Source organism: Acipenser ruthenus, chromosome 1 (genome assembly GCF_902713425.1).
Source record: "Acipenser ruthenus chromosome 1, fAciRut3.2 maternal haplotype, whole genome shotgun sequence".
Classification (NCBI taxonomy): Eukaryota; Metazoa; Chordata; class Actinopteri; order Acipenseriformes; family Acipenseridae; genus Acipenser; species Acipenser ruthenus.
This window is the reverse complement of record NC_081189.1, coordinates 36035190-36052958: the sequence shown is the minus strand read 5'-3', so window position 1 is coordinate 36052958 and position 17769 is coordinate 36035190. Positions and strand designations below refer to the sequence as shown.

Below are 17769 nucleotides of genomic sequence, written 5' to 3'. Positions count from 1 at the left end.
CTTTTGACGCGACATGATTTTTTAAAACATAGTTCAGTTATTCTTGTTTCACAAATAGTCCCTGCCCCGTGCTTTTAAATTGTTATTGATAAGAAAATATTGAACATCATTGTTTAAATGTTTATTTTTCAACAAAGAAAATACCATCATACAATCGTAATTTAAGCAGCTAAAAGGTTATTAGCAAATTTGGCTGCAGTGTTTTTTAAGATTATTGAAGCTGACAGTGAAAGCTGCCGACTCACACAGCAGAGGATGCTTGGCATTCATGTGCTGAGGGGGGTGGGGTAATGTTTATCACATGACTTTTTTCATGACACGATCACATGACACAAAAAACACGGAGGGAAAACAGGAAGTTAGTGTCAGAGGACATTATCTTTACAAAACCAATATTGTAAGTAATATTATTTCTAGCTTTTGTGTAGATTGCCAAAAAATGCAATAGTTAATGCTGCTGCAAACTTATTTGCGAAAAATTGTATTGTGCATTTTACAGCTTCAATTTAGAAAACATTCCGCTGGTACATGGCATGGATTATATAATACAATTACATTATCGTAATTATGATATTTTTTTCTACGTATTGTTTTTTTGACAATATTGTTATATTTATTTAGTGAAACAAACATTAAAATGTAACCCTTTACTAGGACATTACTAGCTCGTTTTATTAGTCATTGTCTTGGGGTAGTACTATTTACACAATAGACGTACGGAAACGGATTAAAACGAGGATGATAAGGTCGTTGTGTTTGCCTACAATTACACCATTTCTTGAAATCGATATTTTTCATAATAATAAAAAAAACAGTGAATTAAAAATGTACGTCTTTCTGCGTCATAGAAAAATATATTAATATTTGTAAATTTGACAAGTCTCTTGTCTCTTGGAACAAGATACGATATCTCGATTGATATCACATTTGCGATTTAAGGCGGCCCAGGGCCGCTTCAGTGCCACCTTTTCTCATGCGAAAGCTCCAAAAAGAAAAGGCAGCCCATGGGCCGGCCACCGTTTTGATGTGGCCCAGGGCCAGCCATCCGAGACCAGGACCAACCTTTACCTATGTATGAATGCAAATGGTTGGGTGTTCTTTTGAGCAAGTTATTGATAACTGTCACAACAAAATGTAAATATTTCTAAAGCTATCTGTAACAAATATTTACATTTGGTAATATGTACAGAGAATGTGTACGCAAGCTGCTCTGTATTCTTTTTCAGTTCTCTGAGTTTGAGGAGACCATGGGGTCCACAGTGGAGAGGACAGATGAACTTGTCAGGGAGTACCTGATTTTCAGAGGCTTCACCAGCTCCCTCAGGCACCTGGATGTGGAGATCAAGGCGGACAAGGAGAAGGGCTTCAGGGTAGGTTGACACTGACTCAGATGTTGTCAGGGGATGTTGCAAGACTTAAAGATGTCAAACCTATTTTACAACTTTAAATGCTGCAGACCTAGGGGGGCTCCCGATTGACCCATCCAGTAAAGGCACTCCGTGTGGAGTGCAGGATGCACCCTATAGTCTGGAGGTTGTCGGTTTGAGTCCAGGCTATTCCACTGCCGACCGTAGATGGGAGTTCCCAGGGGGAGGTGCACAATTGGCCGAGCGCTGTCTGGGGGAGGGGGGGAGCGAGCAAGCTTAATTCAGCCAGGGTGTCCTCGGCTCACCGCACCCCAACGACATTTTTTTTAACCTGTTTTTGTCTGTCTACTATTTCTGTGTTCCCAATAAAGGTGGATAAGATTATTGAGCAGTTGCAGCAGTTCATTCAGAGCTATGACCTGCCCGGGCTCCGGGATTACTGGGGTTATCTTGACAGGCGTCTTTTCAGTCGTCTAGAGGATATCTACCGGCCTACTGTGAACAAGCTGAGAACCAGTCTCTACCGGTACTACCTGGTGTACACTGTGCAGGTACAGGACCTCTGATTACTGACACACAACTGTTTTGAGGGTAAACATAGTACTATTGTGGCTGGTTTCACAAACACAGGTTAACACTAATCTTGGATTATCTAATATTATATTCAGTAAAATAGTGCAAGATTATTGTTTTTTGGTATCTGTGAAACCAGCAGAGTATTGTTTCCAGTCATTGAGTTCATCATGTCCATGTTTTAAATATTACAGTCAAACTGGTTGGTGGTGGTGGTGGTGGTAGTAGTAGTAGTAAATCAGTCAATTAGCACCTGGCCATATTCTGCACATGGATTTTTACAGGGATGGGATTTTAACCCCATCCCTGCCAAACTGAAATTCAAAATAAATAAAACTAATTATAAACAAGAAACACACGCACAGGCAATATATACATATTTACATGCATGGGGGCCTCAGCCCTGCCACAGGTGCCAACATCACATTCTATACTTAATTACTACTAAATTTACTTTGTGTCACTACTACTGCTATTGTGTCACGTTTCAGCATCCCATTCAGTTACCATAGGAATGGAATGTTTTGTTATTATTATTTATTTCTTAGCAGACGCCCTTATCCAGGGCGACTTACAATTGTTACAAGATATCACATTATACATTATTTCACATTATACAAATATCACATTATATATTTTTACATACAATTACCCATTTATACAATTGGGTTTTTACTGGAGCAATCTAGGTAAAGTACCTTGCTCAAGGGTACAACAGCAGTGTCCCTCACCAGGGACTGAACCCACGACCCTCCAGTCAAGAGTCCAGAGCCCTAACCATTACTCCACACTGCTGTTTTGTTTACTTTCAGATTTGTATTGTTCCAGTAATCTGACAATACTTTGATTTACAAACATAATCAATAAAATACATTTCTGCTTACATCTGAAGAAGAGACCTTTGAGGTCTTGAAGCTAGTGATGTTATATCTTTGTTAATCTAATAAACATGATCATGTCTTCAAATTGATATAATTCTGTGTTGATTTAAGCCAGCTTTGTGAACAGGTTACACAGGTCAATATGTGTTTATTATTTCACTAATTTGGTCCAAGTACTGTATCAACAAAAGAAACCATGAACTGTCAAAGTTAAGTTTAAACATGAGAGGTCCACCACAATATTGTGTTTGACTTACAACATAGTAAACATGGTACAATAATCACATTTTCTAAAAAGCCCAGTTTGCAGTAAAACATGCCAATGTTTCTGTATTTTAATTACAGTAAGCTTTTTTCAGTTGTAATTGATTGCATATATGTGTAAGCTCCAGCACCATCTAGTGCACAACAGTGTCCCATCACTTGATAGTGTTTATTTTGTTGAAAAACACTCTGGATGATTTAGCTTATGCTAAATTGCTGTAATGGCAGTTACTGTAAGAGTCATGATTGCAAACATAAAACAAGGTCACTAAGCAAATTGAAGCCACTTACTCATTAATAAAACTCTGTTTCACTCTGTTTTTTGTAAGAGTAGCACAAAGCAAATGAGAAGTAAAAATAAAGAAGTGTTTCAGCTAATACCAACTACAACTACTACTCCAGTGATATCCAGGGGATTCTTGTCACTGGAGTAGTAGTTGGCACTAGCTGAGATGTTTTATTTTTTTTTAAACTGTTTTCTTTTTTGTGAATTGTTTTTTATTTCCTTTTGGATTTTACAGAATATAAAGACACCAACAAAGGTAAATCATACAGAAAGATAACAACAAGACAAAACAAACAAACAAACAAACATAAAAACACAAAAGGCTTGGAGTATCATCAAAATTTAATAGCAAGATTATGTAGAGCATAATTATATATAAAAAAAAAAGATCCATACAGATATGTTTTAATTATATTGCTCTCCTTCTAACAAATCCGTATAGGGACCCCAGATCTGCAAAAATACATTATTTCTGTTGTTCATTCTGTAGACCATGTGTTCATATGATGCTCTTTTGGTTAACGAGTCTACCCACTCCCTAAACGGAATGGGTGATGTTGACTTACAGTGCCTAAGTACCTCTCTACAACCCGTTGTAAGTGCAAGTCGGCACCAGATAGTCTGTTGATGGTTTAGATCTATCTACTCGGGCATAATCCCTAAAATACAGAATGCTGGGTTTTAATTTAGCAGCATCCCAAATACTTTACTCAAAAGAGTTATTATTTTGGACCATAGAGGCTGTGTCATTTCACTTGCATCAGTGGTCCTCAGTTTTAATTTAGCCATTCCACTGGGGGTCCAGTAGCACCTATGGATTATTTTGTAATTTATTAAACATGACTGGATTTCTCTGGAGGACATATGCCATGACCCAACCATCTCCTGCCAGCTGCTCTCTGAAATACTTGCTCCAAAGTCCCTTTCCCATGCCATCCTGAGACCCTCTAACTTTGGAGCCTGAGTCCGTCTAAAAAGGCTGTAAAATTTAGATGCCCCTCCTGTCAATTGCCAGGAACTCTGAAACAGCTCCTGAATACCTGTTATCGAAGTTAGAGGATGTGATCTAGTCACGGCAAGAGTACAAGTTCTTAATTGGAGATATTTCCAAAAAGTCAGTCTTTGAAATATTATATTTGGTCATTATTTGTTTAAATGATAGCAGCATTTCACCTTCAAACATATCTTCCATAAAGATCATTCCTGCTTTTACCCAAGACTTCCAGCCGAATGGCTTTTTATCAATAAGTAGCAGTTTGTTATACCATTAAGAAGTCTTTTTTGTTAGACAGGGATTTGATTTAGTAATTTGGTGAGTCACTGTCCAGGTTTCCCTGGCAAAAGCCAATACCGGGTTCTTAAGTGGGACTTGTCTGCTTGTTTGAGTAATAAAGGCCTGAACTGGGAAAGGATCTGTAAGTTCTCTTTCTATAATAGCCCACATAGGTGCTTGCTCAGTTGCAAAATGTGTTTTTGGGAGTCCAATGCCACTGTCCGTGTGGGGTGCAAACAGATTTATTTTATTAAAAGAAGGTTTTTTTCCAGCTCATAGAAACTTACTAATAGCTCTATTATATCTGTCTAGAAGACGAGGAGGGAAGCTCAGCCGGAGACAATATGTGATATAATTAATTTGGGGGACAGTAATCATCCTTAATATTAATATTAATTTTACCCAGTAAAGAGAGGCCTAACTTTGCCCATTTTTGAAATTGTATCAATGGCTAAACTACCTTTTGTTACAGTTTTTTCAGTACTATTAGATTTATCCAAGAGCATATCTCTGACTTGATTAACATCTCCACCAATTATTATGTGGTCATTACCAAGCTGTCTAACGGCTGCACATATATCATGAAAGAAATCAGGTGAGTCTGAATTAGGGGCATAGATATTCATTAAAGTGTTTTTTCTACCAGAAATGTACAAATCTAAAGCCACCCATCTTCCCTCCTCATCAGAGAGCTGTTTATGTATTTGTGCATTACAGTTTTTGTGGATCAGAATAATAACCCCACGTTTTTTCGAAGAATATGAGCTAAAAAAGACTTGACCCACCCAGTCTCTCCTTAATTTGTCAGATTCTTCTTTGTTTAAGTGAGTTTCTTGTAACAGGGCAATATCTACCTTCTTTTGTTTTAAGTACATAAGATTTTTTTTCCTTTTAATAGGGTGATTTACTCCCTTGATGTTCCATGAAACCACTTTTAATGCCTCTACCATAGTACTATATTGACAACATATCTTAATAAGCCCTGTATCTGCATAATGCCAGTAATAAGGTCCCTAGTCCGTATTGCATTCAGTATTGTTTTCCCAAAATAGCTGTCAAGGTTCTGCTGTTTAACCAGCATGTAATAATCTGCATCAGCTCTGTTAACTAAAAAGCTCCTGCACCAAATTAAATACGCCACAAAACAAAAACAGTCAGTTCTTCTCCTCACAACATTGGAGAAGCAAAGTATAAAAAAAATAATAAACAAAGAACAGTAGTGGCAAACAAATCTCAATTTTTAAACAATTTTCTTAGACCAGTCTACCCCCCATTTCTTAGCACAACACATTAGACCACACCATTTGATGCTCTTCTTTAAAACAAATTTTCTTAATGTGCATGAAAAATGAAAAACGATTTTCTTCTTGCAGACAGCCCGCAGTGAGAAGACCCAGGAGTTCTTCCAGAAGCAGGCACAAGAGCTGCAGGGCCAGACGGAGTGGCGGGATTGGTTTGTTCTGCCCTTCATCCCTTCCCCCGAGCTGAACTCCATCTTTGCACCCTATTTCTCGCGGCAGTGGGCGGACACCTTCCTTGTCTCACTGCACAACTTCCTGAGCGTCCTCTTCCAGTGTATGCATATCCTTTCCAGGCCGTCGCTGTCTTCTTTTTGACAGTGATGTGTACACTAGGGGTAGAGCGACTACTAATTCACACAGTAAAAATAGTCACACAAAAAATAATAATAATAATAATTATAACGTATTTGATAATGCCTAGTGTTGTTTTTGTGAACATACTGTTTTGTAACACTTTGCTGTTTGTGCTAATATATTTTAAAACTGCTTTGAATTTTTTGAAACACTTAAAGTAGGCATTTGTCAACTATGAAGAAGGTCTTTGTCTCACTGGAAGTAAAAGTCTAAAAATACAAAATTACATATTGCTTACTGATTGAGTAGTATATCTCACAGAGAAAAATGTGTTTTCTCAACACATGTAAAGCTGCCCCTTCCCACGGGAATGTTGCTCTTCTTTCTTAACCAGCCTACCTCTCCCAGTGCTGTTGAGCTTTGATGCAGAAGTGCAGCGCAGTGCTGCCATATTGGAAGAGAATGAACTACTGCGCCAAACGGTAAGACTGAAAAGATGGGGTTGACTTTGTGTTGAATATGAAGCAAGCATCACAATATAAACACAACCTTTCTGTAGCATCTATGTATCTATTGAAAATATTTGTCATAATATAAGTATCCCTTTAACCTTCAAAGTCAGAAGTAACTCTTTTGCAATAAGCATTCCTCACTAGATACATCAAATGTGAAAAAACATTTACCACATGTCCTTATGAGTGGCCAGCTGTCAGTGAGGAGATCATCCCATTTGCCCTGTCTTGTAGCAGTGTGTGGATCCCTGGCTGTCCTCCTCTGGCTGACCGTGTGCATTTGTTCCTCCCACTGCAGGTGTTTGCATTGCAAGCAGAGCAGTCCCGCCTGCCGAAGGAAGAGGTGATGGTTCACCACAAACTGCCACCCTACGTACAGAACATGGACCGTCTAGGAGACACCGAGCTGTGAGGACTGGGGTTGAATGGGAGGGAATCGTGGTCGTGGAACTAGAGGACTAAGAAATGGGGGATAGATCGGCCTAGTTGAGCTGACCGCTATGGGGCAGTGATGCCTGTTGGTTGTTACTCTGGATATGGTGCATGGTATCCTTAGTGTCAGAACTCCGGGCTATTTGGCACTTGGTTTGCCTTAACTTAAAGATAAATAAATGTGCACTACAAATTAGATCTAAGGCCTAAAAGACTATGTGAGAAGGCTGGCTCTTAAAGAACCTGTCCTGCTGCCTGTGTGTGCCACTAAAAAAAAAATAATTTACTGTCATTGAAGGGATGTGTGTTACTAACTTATGTATTTGGATTGTAGTTCAGTGATGTGTGTCTGCGTCTAATAGTTTGTGCAAAACACTGGATCATTTTTTTTTTCCCCCTGCAGGGATTTGATATCAAGTCAGCGCAGTGCCAACTTGACTGCCCAGCCACAAAGCAGCTCATTCCTGTCCTCATTACTCTCACAGGGCAAGCGTGTACCGGCTAAGACACCCCAGGGGGCTGGGTCCTCGTCGACACAGGCCAGCGTCACAATGGGGAGGAGAGATGCTGCAGCCAGTCATGTTAGTCGATTCACTCTGCAGTGGCAATTGTTGGCCAGTAGCCATTCTCTTGCTTCCCTACCTAGTACTCCCACACCCCACTAGGAAAACAAATCATTGAAAAAGGAATACTTACTCCAATGTGCGTGCAAGCAGTCTATTAAGAGTCTAAACAGATGCTAGGCTGAAGTTTTCTTTTCTTTCCTTTTCTTTGCCCTGTCCCTGACCTTACTCTTGTAAATGGTATGTTTCATCTCAAGAGGTCCTATCCTAGCTTAATCATATACATGTTCAAATTCAGTAAGTAAAAATACACTGTTGATGAGTTTATATTTAACAGTGATTTTCCACACAGTGCAGTGCTGTTTAATACAGATACTGCATGACATGTCTGAATGTGAGGTCTTCATGATTTTGTTAATTTCCTATTCAGCATCACTTTGATCATGCTGTTTCAGAGTATGAAGTTGAAAGATCCCCAAAATTCCTCCAAGGACTCTAAGGCTCTATTCAGTAGCACAGGAGTGAGTGACTCAGGTTCTGCTCACCCACGACAGAGAAGACACCAGGACCATGAGAAGCAAAGAAAGGAGCTGCTCGCCAAACCCCCTGCCCAGGTAAATGCCTCAACACATTATCATCAATTGGCATCTCAGCCCTTTGAATTGAATGTGAATGTGTGAATATCTTCAAAGACCAAGCTAGGTAAGGACATATCTAATGTGGATGTCGGTATTATTAATTCATCAACCGCTAAGCGGCGATCCATTACAACATACAGTAACACTTTTACAAATTAAATGAGACAAGCTGTTTTTCAACTGCCCTTAACTTGTAAATTGACAGTATCCTTAGTATATTACAATCCTAGTACTGGTTATTGAAATAAGAACTGCTTGGCATTCAGAAGTATTAAAGATGTAGGAATTACCAACACGGAATTAACATCTATGCCCACAGAGCATGGAGAAGAGAGGTGAAAGCCTAGAGACAGAGACCCACCCAGAAGGAAGTGTTGACCAGATAGACTCACCCACTAAACAGACCCGAACTTGTGTGGAAGGAGGGAGTTTATCTGGGGCTATCGAGCAGCCCTTCATTAAACTGAGTCAGGAGGAGTACTCAGAGCATCACTCCTCTATCATGCACTGCAGGTGGGTTTGTGTGCGGCCGTGGGTCTTCAGAGAACTGTCAGGTATATGAGATACAGCAAATCCGTTTCACCTTGTTCTTAATAGGCTGCCTGTGATCCTAATTTGACCTGCAATAATGTGAGCAGCCCCACTGTCTACCCACAATTACTAAAGTTTAAAATAACCTGCTTAATAATAACCCACAAGCTACAACAAACTGAGGTAATGTGTTTGTTTTTACTCGCAAGCCATTTTTATATTATGCAGCAGCCTTAGTAAACCTATTGCTTAAATCTATAATGTACAAATGTACATTTTATTAAATGCGGTCATTAATGTCAATCTCTCACTCTGTACGATAATTCATTTAAAGTATCTTGTTATTTCTTAAAATAAATTAAAGATGGTTTATTCAGAAATGGAATTGGGTGTCACAGACCACAGCAATTTTTCTTTTTTTTCTTCTTTTTTTTTTTTTATTTAGCAGTCGCCAATTGATTTTACCCCGTTTTTCTCCCAATTTGATATATCCAATTGTACCACCCCTGCGCTGACTCGGGAGCGGCGAAGACGAACACACGCTGTCCTCCGAAGCGTGTGCCGTCAGCTGTTTTAAACAAAGCAAACCCACTATCATGCTAGAGTGGTATAGAGCCTCAAGGTGAAATTAAATGAAACGACATCATATCCTATTTATGATATTATGTTACTCTTTGGTGTTATGTGTGTGATTTGTGCAGTTTCTAGCACTCAAACTATTTTATGTATGTGTGTTGGTTCAGGGTGGACTGCTCTGGTAGGAGAGTTGCTAGTCTGGATGTGGATGGAGTCATTAAGGTCTGGTCATTTAACCCTCTCATGCAGACCAAGGCAACAATTATGTCCAAATCCCCTCTTCTCTCTTTGGAGTGGGCAACTAAACCAGACAGGCTGGTATGTACGTTATGCAAGTTATACAAAAAATGTATACTGTTCAGCTATTGTCATAGTGAAAATGATAGAAATGAATAAGTAAGTAATATCAGTTATTGTGTTTGTTTCAGTTGTTGCTGGGGAGTGGGGTAGGCACGGTGCGGCTGTATGACACTGAGGCTAAGAAGAATCTGTACGAGATGATGATCGATGACGTGCACCCAAGGTACGGAATTCAGGCTTCTTGGCTTCCACTAATGTCAAGGTCACAATGGGGTTAAACATCTCTGCTGGTTACTTTACTTCCTGGTGAACTGGAGTTTTCTACAGTTGGACTCAGTTTCACAAATTGGCTTGCATAATCTCCCTTTGGCTACATGATGTTTCATGTGTTATTAAATAATGTTTTTCAGGATCCTGTCCCTGGCGTGCAGCCCCAGTGGAACCTCTTTTGTTTGCTCTGCTGCTGCCCATAGTCTGCGTTCTGGGACCCTGAGCGAGAGCGGGGCCCGGGGATCGAGTGCTGTCCCTGGACAACTACTACTGTGGGATACCAAGACTGTCAAACAGCAGGTACGTCAAACTCAAGGACCCTGTGTGGTGTTGAGTGGAATCCTTATGTATGTTGCAACTAGGGATGTCACGATATGAACATTTTCTCAGATGATTATTCTGTGGGGTCTTATCACGATAATTGCGATACAGCCCGATATTTTACAAAGAACTACAAAAAAAAAAAAGAATTCTTACAGATTTTAAATGTTTTAAAAACTATTTATTAAGATAAAACGTGTTTTACAACATTAGAAACCTTCAAATAAAAGAAATGGTGCTTAATTATAATACAACAGATATTTACAAAACATATCTTATATACACTCTCAGAACAGTTTCTAAACATCTACAAAACAGATAAACTAAAGTGCCATTTTAATCAAGATTAGTCCTTTTTTTTTTTTTTTTTTAAACAAGGTTTTGTTTTGTTTTTGACCTGATTAGTTTGGGTGTTTCTCATAATTGTCAGTCTGATTTAAGAATGTTAAAAATGTTTTATTCCCAAATCAAATAGCTACACTATTCTCTCAATTACTTTACTAGACCCTTAATTGAACTGACAATTTGCTTAATTAGACCTTTTTACTTGTTTTCAGCTCTTGAACCCCTGGGTTAAACGCATTTCTAAATGCTGGTCACGTCAGCCTGCCTTAAGCTTTACTCCAGTACCAGTAATTGAGCATATAAAAATGAATAGATAGAAATAAATATGAATACTGATCAGCTGTGGTGAGCCTTTCCTTACAGCTCGTTCAGAACTTTCTAGAAATAAATAAATATAGGCGATATAACTGCGTTAGGACTTTTAGGACCATAATAACAATTGCGTGAGGAATCTGGAACCAGGGTTTTTTTAAAATGCAAACTGTTTTTGACTTTACTCGTGACTGTACATCAACAAAATGTTAAATGTTAATTAAGTTAATGTTTGAAAACGCTAATATTTAGTTGAAAATAAATAATTAAAAAACAGACACAATGATATAGTGAGTGTGGTGTGCGCTGAGCTTTTAGGGAGTATCCTTTAAATATATTGACGTTCCTGTTCGAATACACACCACTCGGTATATCCTTGTGTCTGTTTTATATGGTGTTAAAATGTTTGTCCTCCTTAAGCTACTGTATGTAGCTAAAAAAATATGTAATTTTGGTTTTTAATCATAAAACAGGAATACCTAAACGCATTATGATTATTATTATACATGTAATTCGTTCTTACTTAACACTTAACACAATGCTCCTTCTTTGTAAACACATGGTGGTGTTCTCTTCAGTGCGTGAACATATTTGCGGCTCTTTTGAACGAACACTAGCTCGGCATAATTTACAAATTTCAATAACCAGACCATCGTAATTTTTTTAAAACCCAAATTATCCCAGATAACTGATTTTAACCATTTTTTTAGGAGGAAAGAGTTTGTTTCTGTGCGCTGCTCTTGTTGATTTTTGTAACTATATAAAACCCAGTGGAAGGTTAATTATCGCCATCTACTGGATGTTCCTATTGTAGTTTTTTTTCTGCATAATGTCCAGTTGATGTGTCTTTCTCAAAGTGGGCAAAATCATAGATATAAATAAATAAATTACTGTGATAATTAAAACTATTGACGATAGAATAATCGTTAGAATTCATATCGCGATTTCTTTTTATCATCATATCGCAACACCCCTAGTTGCAACTGTATCATAATGGCAGTGATTGAAAATAACCTCAATCAGTTTTTATCGTATGAAATGAGTGCTGTTGTCCTTATTAATAATACATTGCCACCCTTACCACCGTCATGGACACAGATGAGTTCGGAAACCTTTGTAGAAACTTGCTACAGTTACACTGAGGATTTCAGTCTCTCGCTGTAATTCTATCTGGTACCGAGAGCTGTCAAATGAAACAGTACAGGAAGTGAGGTTTTTACCAACAATTCACCATGTAGTTTTAGTGTCCACTTAAAATGACAATGAATTTAAAAGTGTGTTTTTTCAGCTTGTACCTCTTTCCAGTTTTCTCAAACTGCCTTTGCAACCTTTCTCTTCAGCTCCAGTTCTCTTTGGAACCTGGACCAATCGCTATAAACTGCACTGCTTTCAACCACAACGGGAACCTGCTGGTCACTGGAGCTGCTGACGGCATCATTCGGCTTTTTGGTGAGACAGAAAGAATGTTAGCAAATACCAGGCTGTGCCTGGGGATACTTCTAAGTGTTAGGGATGGATCAGCATGTCCGTTAACTGGTAAATACCAGTCAGAGACAGTTTCAAAACCTAGTTAAAGGGCAGAGACTGAAGCTGTCCGTCAGTTTTACTGACAGATCTGTGACGAGCAGCTAGAAACACTGACTGTTGCTAACAAGAGCAAATGAGTGTGCCTCTAGACTGCGCCCCATAAAGACTACGCCCGTCATCGAATGAGTGAGTGATTCGGCAGTTGCTGCCTTCGCGTGCATGCTTGTTAACAAAGCAAGTCACCGATAGGCCATGTCAATCCAAGCCCCCCTACTTTCGTTCCTCCTGGAACGAAAAGTAGGGGGGGGGCGTGGATTTGTTTATTTGGTTTTCATCCATGAGAAGATTGAGTGTGCCTCGTGTGTTAGTTGAAATTAAAGCATAAAGTGCAGTTTATTTTTGTATTGTTTTGTGCATGTTCTCTTTAGGCTAGATATGTCAGTGTGGTTTTATGTAAGTTTGCAGATCCTCCTATCTTTTCAGTACAAAATCCTTAAATTCACCCTCATATTATACCTGTAGTTTTCACTTATGCTAAGTACTATGGTGTAAAATAATTTGTTCTAAACTATTTTCTTTCATTTTCTGCTTAATAAAAAAATATATATACACACAGTGCTGTGAAAAAGAATTTGCCCCCTGTCTGATTTTCTGCATTTTTGTACATTTTCCACATTGTATTTGATTAGATTTTTTTGTGGGTTGTAGTAGTATATAGACGGAGTCTGAGAGAAAAAATGTGGTGCTTCTTTCATTTGTTTGGTGTGCAAGGTAATCAAACATGCAATCTTCAGGTGTGAAAAGTTATTGCCCCCCCCCAGTTAACTCAAACCAATTAAAGGGATAATTAGGGTCAGCTGTTTGAGTACTTTGGTTAACAACCAGGCCTGATTTGGGCCAGCCCTGCCCAATATAAATCTGACTAACTTTGGCCCTTACCATCAGAGTGAAGTTGTCAGCACACAGGTTCTAGAGGCACATCATGCCACAAACAAAATAAATTCCTGAAGACCTCCGGAAAAAAGTTGTTGATGCCTATCAGTCTGGAAAGGGTTACAAAGCCATTTCTAAGGCTCTGGGGCTCCACCGAACCACAGTCATAGCCATATTGTCCAAATGGAGAAAGTTTGGGACAGTAGTGAATCTTCCCAGGAGTGGCCGTCCTGCCAAAATCTCTCCAAGAGCAAGGCGTAAAATCGTCCAGGAAGTCACAAAGAACCCTAGAACAACATCCAGGGATCTGCAGGCCTCTCTTGCCTTGGCTAAGGTCAGTGTTCATGACTCCACCATCAGAAAGACACTGGGCAAAAATGGGATTCATGGCAGAGTAGCAAGGCGGAAACCATTGCTCACTAAGAAGAATGCTCGTCTCAAGTTTGCCAAAAAGCACCTGGATGATCCTCAAGAGTTCTGGAACAATGTTCTATGGACAGATGAGTCAAAAGTGGAACTTTTTGGCCAACATGGGCCCCGTTATGTCTGGCGAAAATCAAACACTGCATTCCACAGTAAGAACCTCATACCAATGGTCAAGCATGGTGGTGGTAGTGTCATGGTTTGGGGATGCTTTGCTGCATCAGGACCTGGACGCCTTGCCATCATTGAAGGAACCATGAATTCTGCTCTGTATCAGAGAATTCTACAGGAGAATGTCAGGCCATCCGTCCGTGAGCTGAAGCTGAAGCGCAGCTGGGTCATGCAGCAAGACAATGATCCGAAACACACAAGCAAGTCTACATCAGAATGGTTGAAGAACAAGAAATTTAAAGTTTTGGAATGGCCTAGTCAAAGTCCAGACCTAAACCCCATTGAGATGTTGTGGCAGGACCTGAAATGAGCAGTTCATGATTGAAAACCCACAAATGTCACTGAGTTGAAGCAGTTCTGCATGGAGGAGTGGGCCAAAATTCCTCCACGGTGCTGTGAGAGACTAATCAATAACTACAGGAAGCGTTTGGTTGCTGCTGCTGAAGGTGGCGTAACCAGTTATTGAGTCTAAGGGGGCGATTACTTTTTCACACGGGGGCATTGGGTGTGCATAGCTTTCTTTAATAAATAAATTAAATCTGTATCACATTTTGTGTTATTTGTTCACTCAGGGTCCCTTTTATTTTATATTAGGTTTTGGTTGAAGATCTGATAACATTCAGTGTCAAAAATATGCAAAAATGCAGAAAATCAGACAGGGGGGAAATACTTTTTCACGGCACTGTATATATCATTTTTTTATTTTTTATTTTTCACATAGGCCTATTTTATTCGCCATAAGTACGTGTATGTGTATCGCTTTAAGAATTGACAGATGTCATACGAATGACAGTGATGTTTTAAGTTGTGACTGGTAAAACATTTAGTGACTAGCCACTGTGACAGGCACCAGTTTTACCTAGCGGAATTGCTGATGGATGGAAGGATACTGAACCCCTGATTTGTTACCCCTCTGTTCTCCCGCAGACATGCAGCGGTATGAGAGCGCTATGAGCTGGAAGGCTCACGACGGAGAGGTGTATTCAGTGGAGTTCAGCTATGACGAGAACACCGTCTTCAGCATTGGCGAAGATGGGAAGGTAAAGCTACCACCAAATAAGAATTTAAGTAAATGGCTTGTTCTTTGTCCCAAAATCCACCTATAAATGACCTCTTGCCTGTGTAACTATCAGTGTGTCTTATCCTTCCCAGTTCATCGAGTGGAATATCCACCGCAGCGGAGTAAAGCAGTCAGAGTATTCACTGCCCTCGGACGCTACCGGACCATTCGTCCTGTCAGGGTACAGTGGATACAAGCAGGTGCAGGTGCCGCGGGGCCGGCTGTTCGCCTTTGACTCAGAGGGGAACTATGTGCTCACCTGCTCCTCCAATGGAGGGCTCATCTACAGGGTAAGAGGGAGGCTTTAGGGGAAACTTATTTTGGGAAGTTAAACACTGGTAAGGAGTTTATCTTTCAATTGTAAAGAATGTTTAGGTATTAAGACCTAACAGATGGAATTACCAGATGTTATGGACCACTTTATTGAAGTTTCAATGTATTTAATTTGGTTAATGATTTGCCTTAAGTACAGAATTGTCTCAGTTACTTTGGTTTATTACACCGTGTAACAAATTTTTTTTTTTTTTTGGTTCCTGGGTAGTAAGTGTTATTTCCTAATTGCTTATGCCTCAAAAGTATAGAAATTGGCTATTATTCTCCACAAACTTTGCTTTTGTGACCAGGACAGTGATATTTTGAAATTTACCTATTTTCCAGAACATTCCAGATAGATTCAGTGCTGAGTAAACTTGGAGTAACTTCTAGAACTTTCTAGAACTTTCCAGTAATATAAATAGTAGTATAAATACAGGGGCCTTAAGCCCACAAGTTCAGTTTAGTTCCAGCTGCCTAAGTGGATACATATCTGCATTTTTCTGAGATGGCATCAAGGTCATAGGAGACTTCAAAATGGTGGCATTCCTGATGGGTCTCCAAGGCGGTTTTACCAAGTTTCCCTGGTATCTTTGCCTTTGGGACAGCAGGGACACCAAGGCGCACTACCACAGGCGGGACTGGCCACAGCGGACCGAGTTCTCTGTGGGGAGGAACAACGTCAAGTGGGAGCCACTGGTGGACCCCCGGAAGGTGCTGATGCCACCACTGCACATCAAATTGGGCCTTATGAAACAATTTGTCAGAGCTCTAGATAAGGAGTCGGCAGCCTTCAAGTACCTTCAAGACTTCTTCCCTAAGCTGTCTGAGGCAAAGGTCAAAGCCAGTGTCTTCGTCGGACCACAGATAAAGAAGATTCTGGAGTGCAATGAATTCCCCAAGAAGCTCACTAGTAAGGAGAAAGCGGCTTGGAACAGCTTTGTCGCAGTGGTTCGGGGCTTCCTGGGCAATCACAAGGCCGAAAACTATGTGGAGCTGGTTGAGACTCTGGTGAAGAACTACGGCACAATGGGCCGTAAGATGTCCCTCAAAGTCCATATCCTTGATGCTCATCTTGATAAATTCAAGGAGAACATGGGAGCGTACTCTGAGGAGCAAGGCGAGCACTTCCACCAGGATATACTGGACTTTGAACGCCGCTACCAAGGACAGTATAACAAGAACATGATGGGAGACTACATTTGGGGGCTGATTCGTGAAAGTGATTTTCAGTATAATCGTAAATCTCGAAAAACTACTCACTTCTAAATCTTTTGTAGTCATTTTTGTATTACTTTAGTATAAATACATGTTAATTTGGATTCATATGTTGTTTTTTTCTGACTTTATGTGAACGAAAAGACACAAATTCGCCCGTTTTCTCATTGGAAATAGGTAAATTTCAAAATATCACTGTCCTGGTCACAAAAGCAAAGTTTGTGGGGAATAATAGCCATTTTCTATACTTTTGAGGCATAAGCAATTAGGAAATAACACTTACTACCCAGGAACAAAAATTGTGTTACATAGTGTTATTGATGTACATATTTCCTCAACCGAGTGGTTTGTTTCTTTATTTCCCCCGTTTAATTCCTGGGTGTGTGTCTCCATTTCTCTGCAGCTGAATGAGGGTGAGAAGGGCCTAGAGAGTGTCCTGCCTCTGGGGGGACACAAAGCCCCGGTTGTCACAGTAGACTGGTGCACCGCTATGGATTGTGGGACATGCCTTACAGCCTCTATGGACGGCAAGATAAAACTGAGCACTCTGCTGGCACAGAAACCCTATTAGGGAGCAGGACCAGGCCAGAGTTGTCAGAACAAAGCCAATTGTGGAGCCTGCTGCTTCAAATGATTGAGGAGCCTTTTACTGTTGTTTTGACTCTACAAACTTGACAGCTGATCGTGCCATGACATCCCAAACCTCTTGGCAGATATTTAGTCTTAATATGAGGTTAGAAAAAAGAAAGTAGTTGTGTACAGCCTTAATGATGTACTTAATGTTTTGTCTTCCTCTTACCAGGAACAGTATGACTGCATCCTTTTTTATATTATACAAATAAATTGTGTACTGTACTGGATGTCGGTAAAGTTATTTAAATAATGTTGAAATATCCTTTCTTGTTATTAATGAAGAACAGTGTTATTCATAAAAAAACAGCATTCTTTTAGACACTACACTACATTACTTAAAGGCCAGTCCATTGAAGAGGAAATAACTATGATTAAATTATTAAGTAATTTTGGCCATTTTAAGAAGCTCAGTTTAACAGTTGCCATAAGTTGGTTTAAGAAAAGCTCTGGACA

The 17769-nt window shown here is 39.7% G+C and overlaps 1 protein-coding gene across 1 annotated transcript; it reads left to right on the top strand.

The window, feature by feature from the left end:
* Window positions 1-297: 297 nt before the first annotated feature.
* On the top strand, window positions 298-17538 carry LOC117421178 (WD repeat-containing protein 91-like). Its single transcript, XM_034035237.3, has 16 exons — window positions 298-397; window positions 1227-1370; window positions 1739-1918; window positions 6018-6225; window positions 6639-6721; window positions 7050-7159; window positions 7587-7764; window positions 8202-8360; window positions 8704-8897; window positions 9659-9809; window positions 9920-10014; window positions 10202-10361; window positions 12380-12488; window positions 15021-15133; window positions 15246-15443; window positions 17087-17538. The coding sequence occupies exons 1-16, from the start codon at window positions 302-304 to the stop codon at window positions 17252-17254; spliced, it is 2346 nt and encodes a 781-aa protein (XP_033891128.3). The 5' UTR covers window positions 298-301; the 3' UTR covers window positions 17255-17538.
* The last annotated feature ends 231 nt before the right edge of the window (window positions 17539-17769 follow it).

Excerpts from the sequence above, each read along its gene's own strand:
- LOC117421178 (XM_034035237.3), top strand. The coding sequence starts at position 302 with ATGACTTTTTTCATGACACGATCACATGACACAAAAAACACGGAGGGA. Across the intron at positions 6,722-7,049 it reads ATGAACTACTGCGCCAAACG|GTGTTTGCATTGCAAGCAGA; the intron begins GTAAGACTGAAA and ends CTCCCACTGCAG. Across the intron at positions 12,489-15,020 it reads CGGCATCATTCGGCTTTTTG|ACATGCAGCGGTATGAGAGC; the intron begins GTGAGACAGAAA and ends GTTCTCCCGCAG.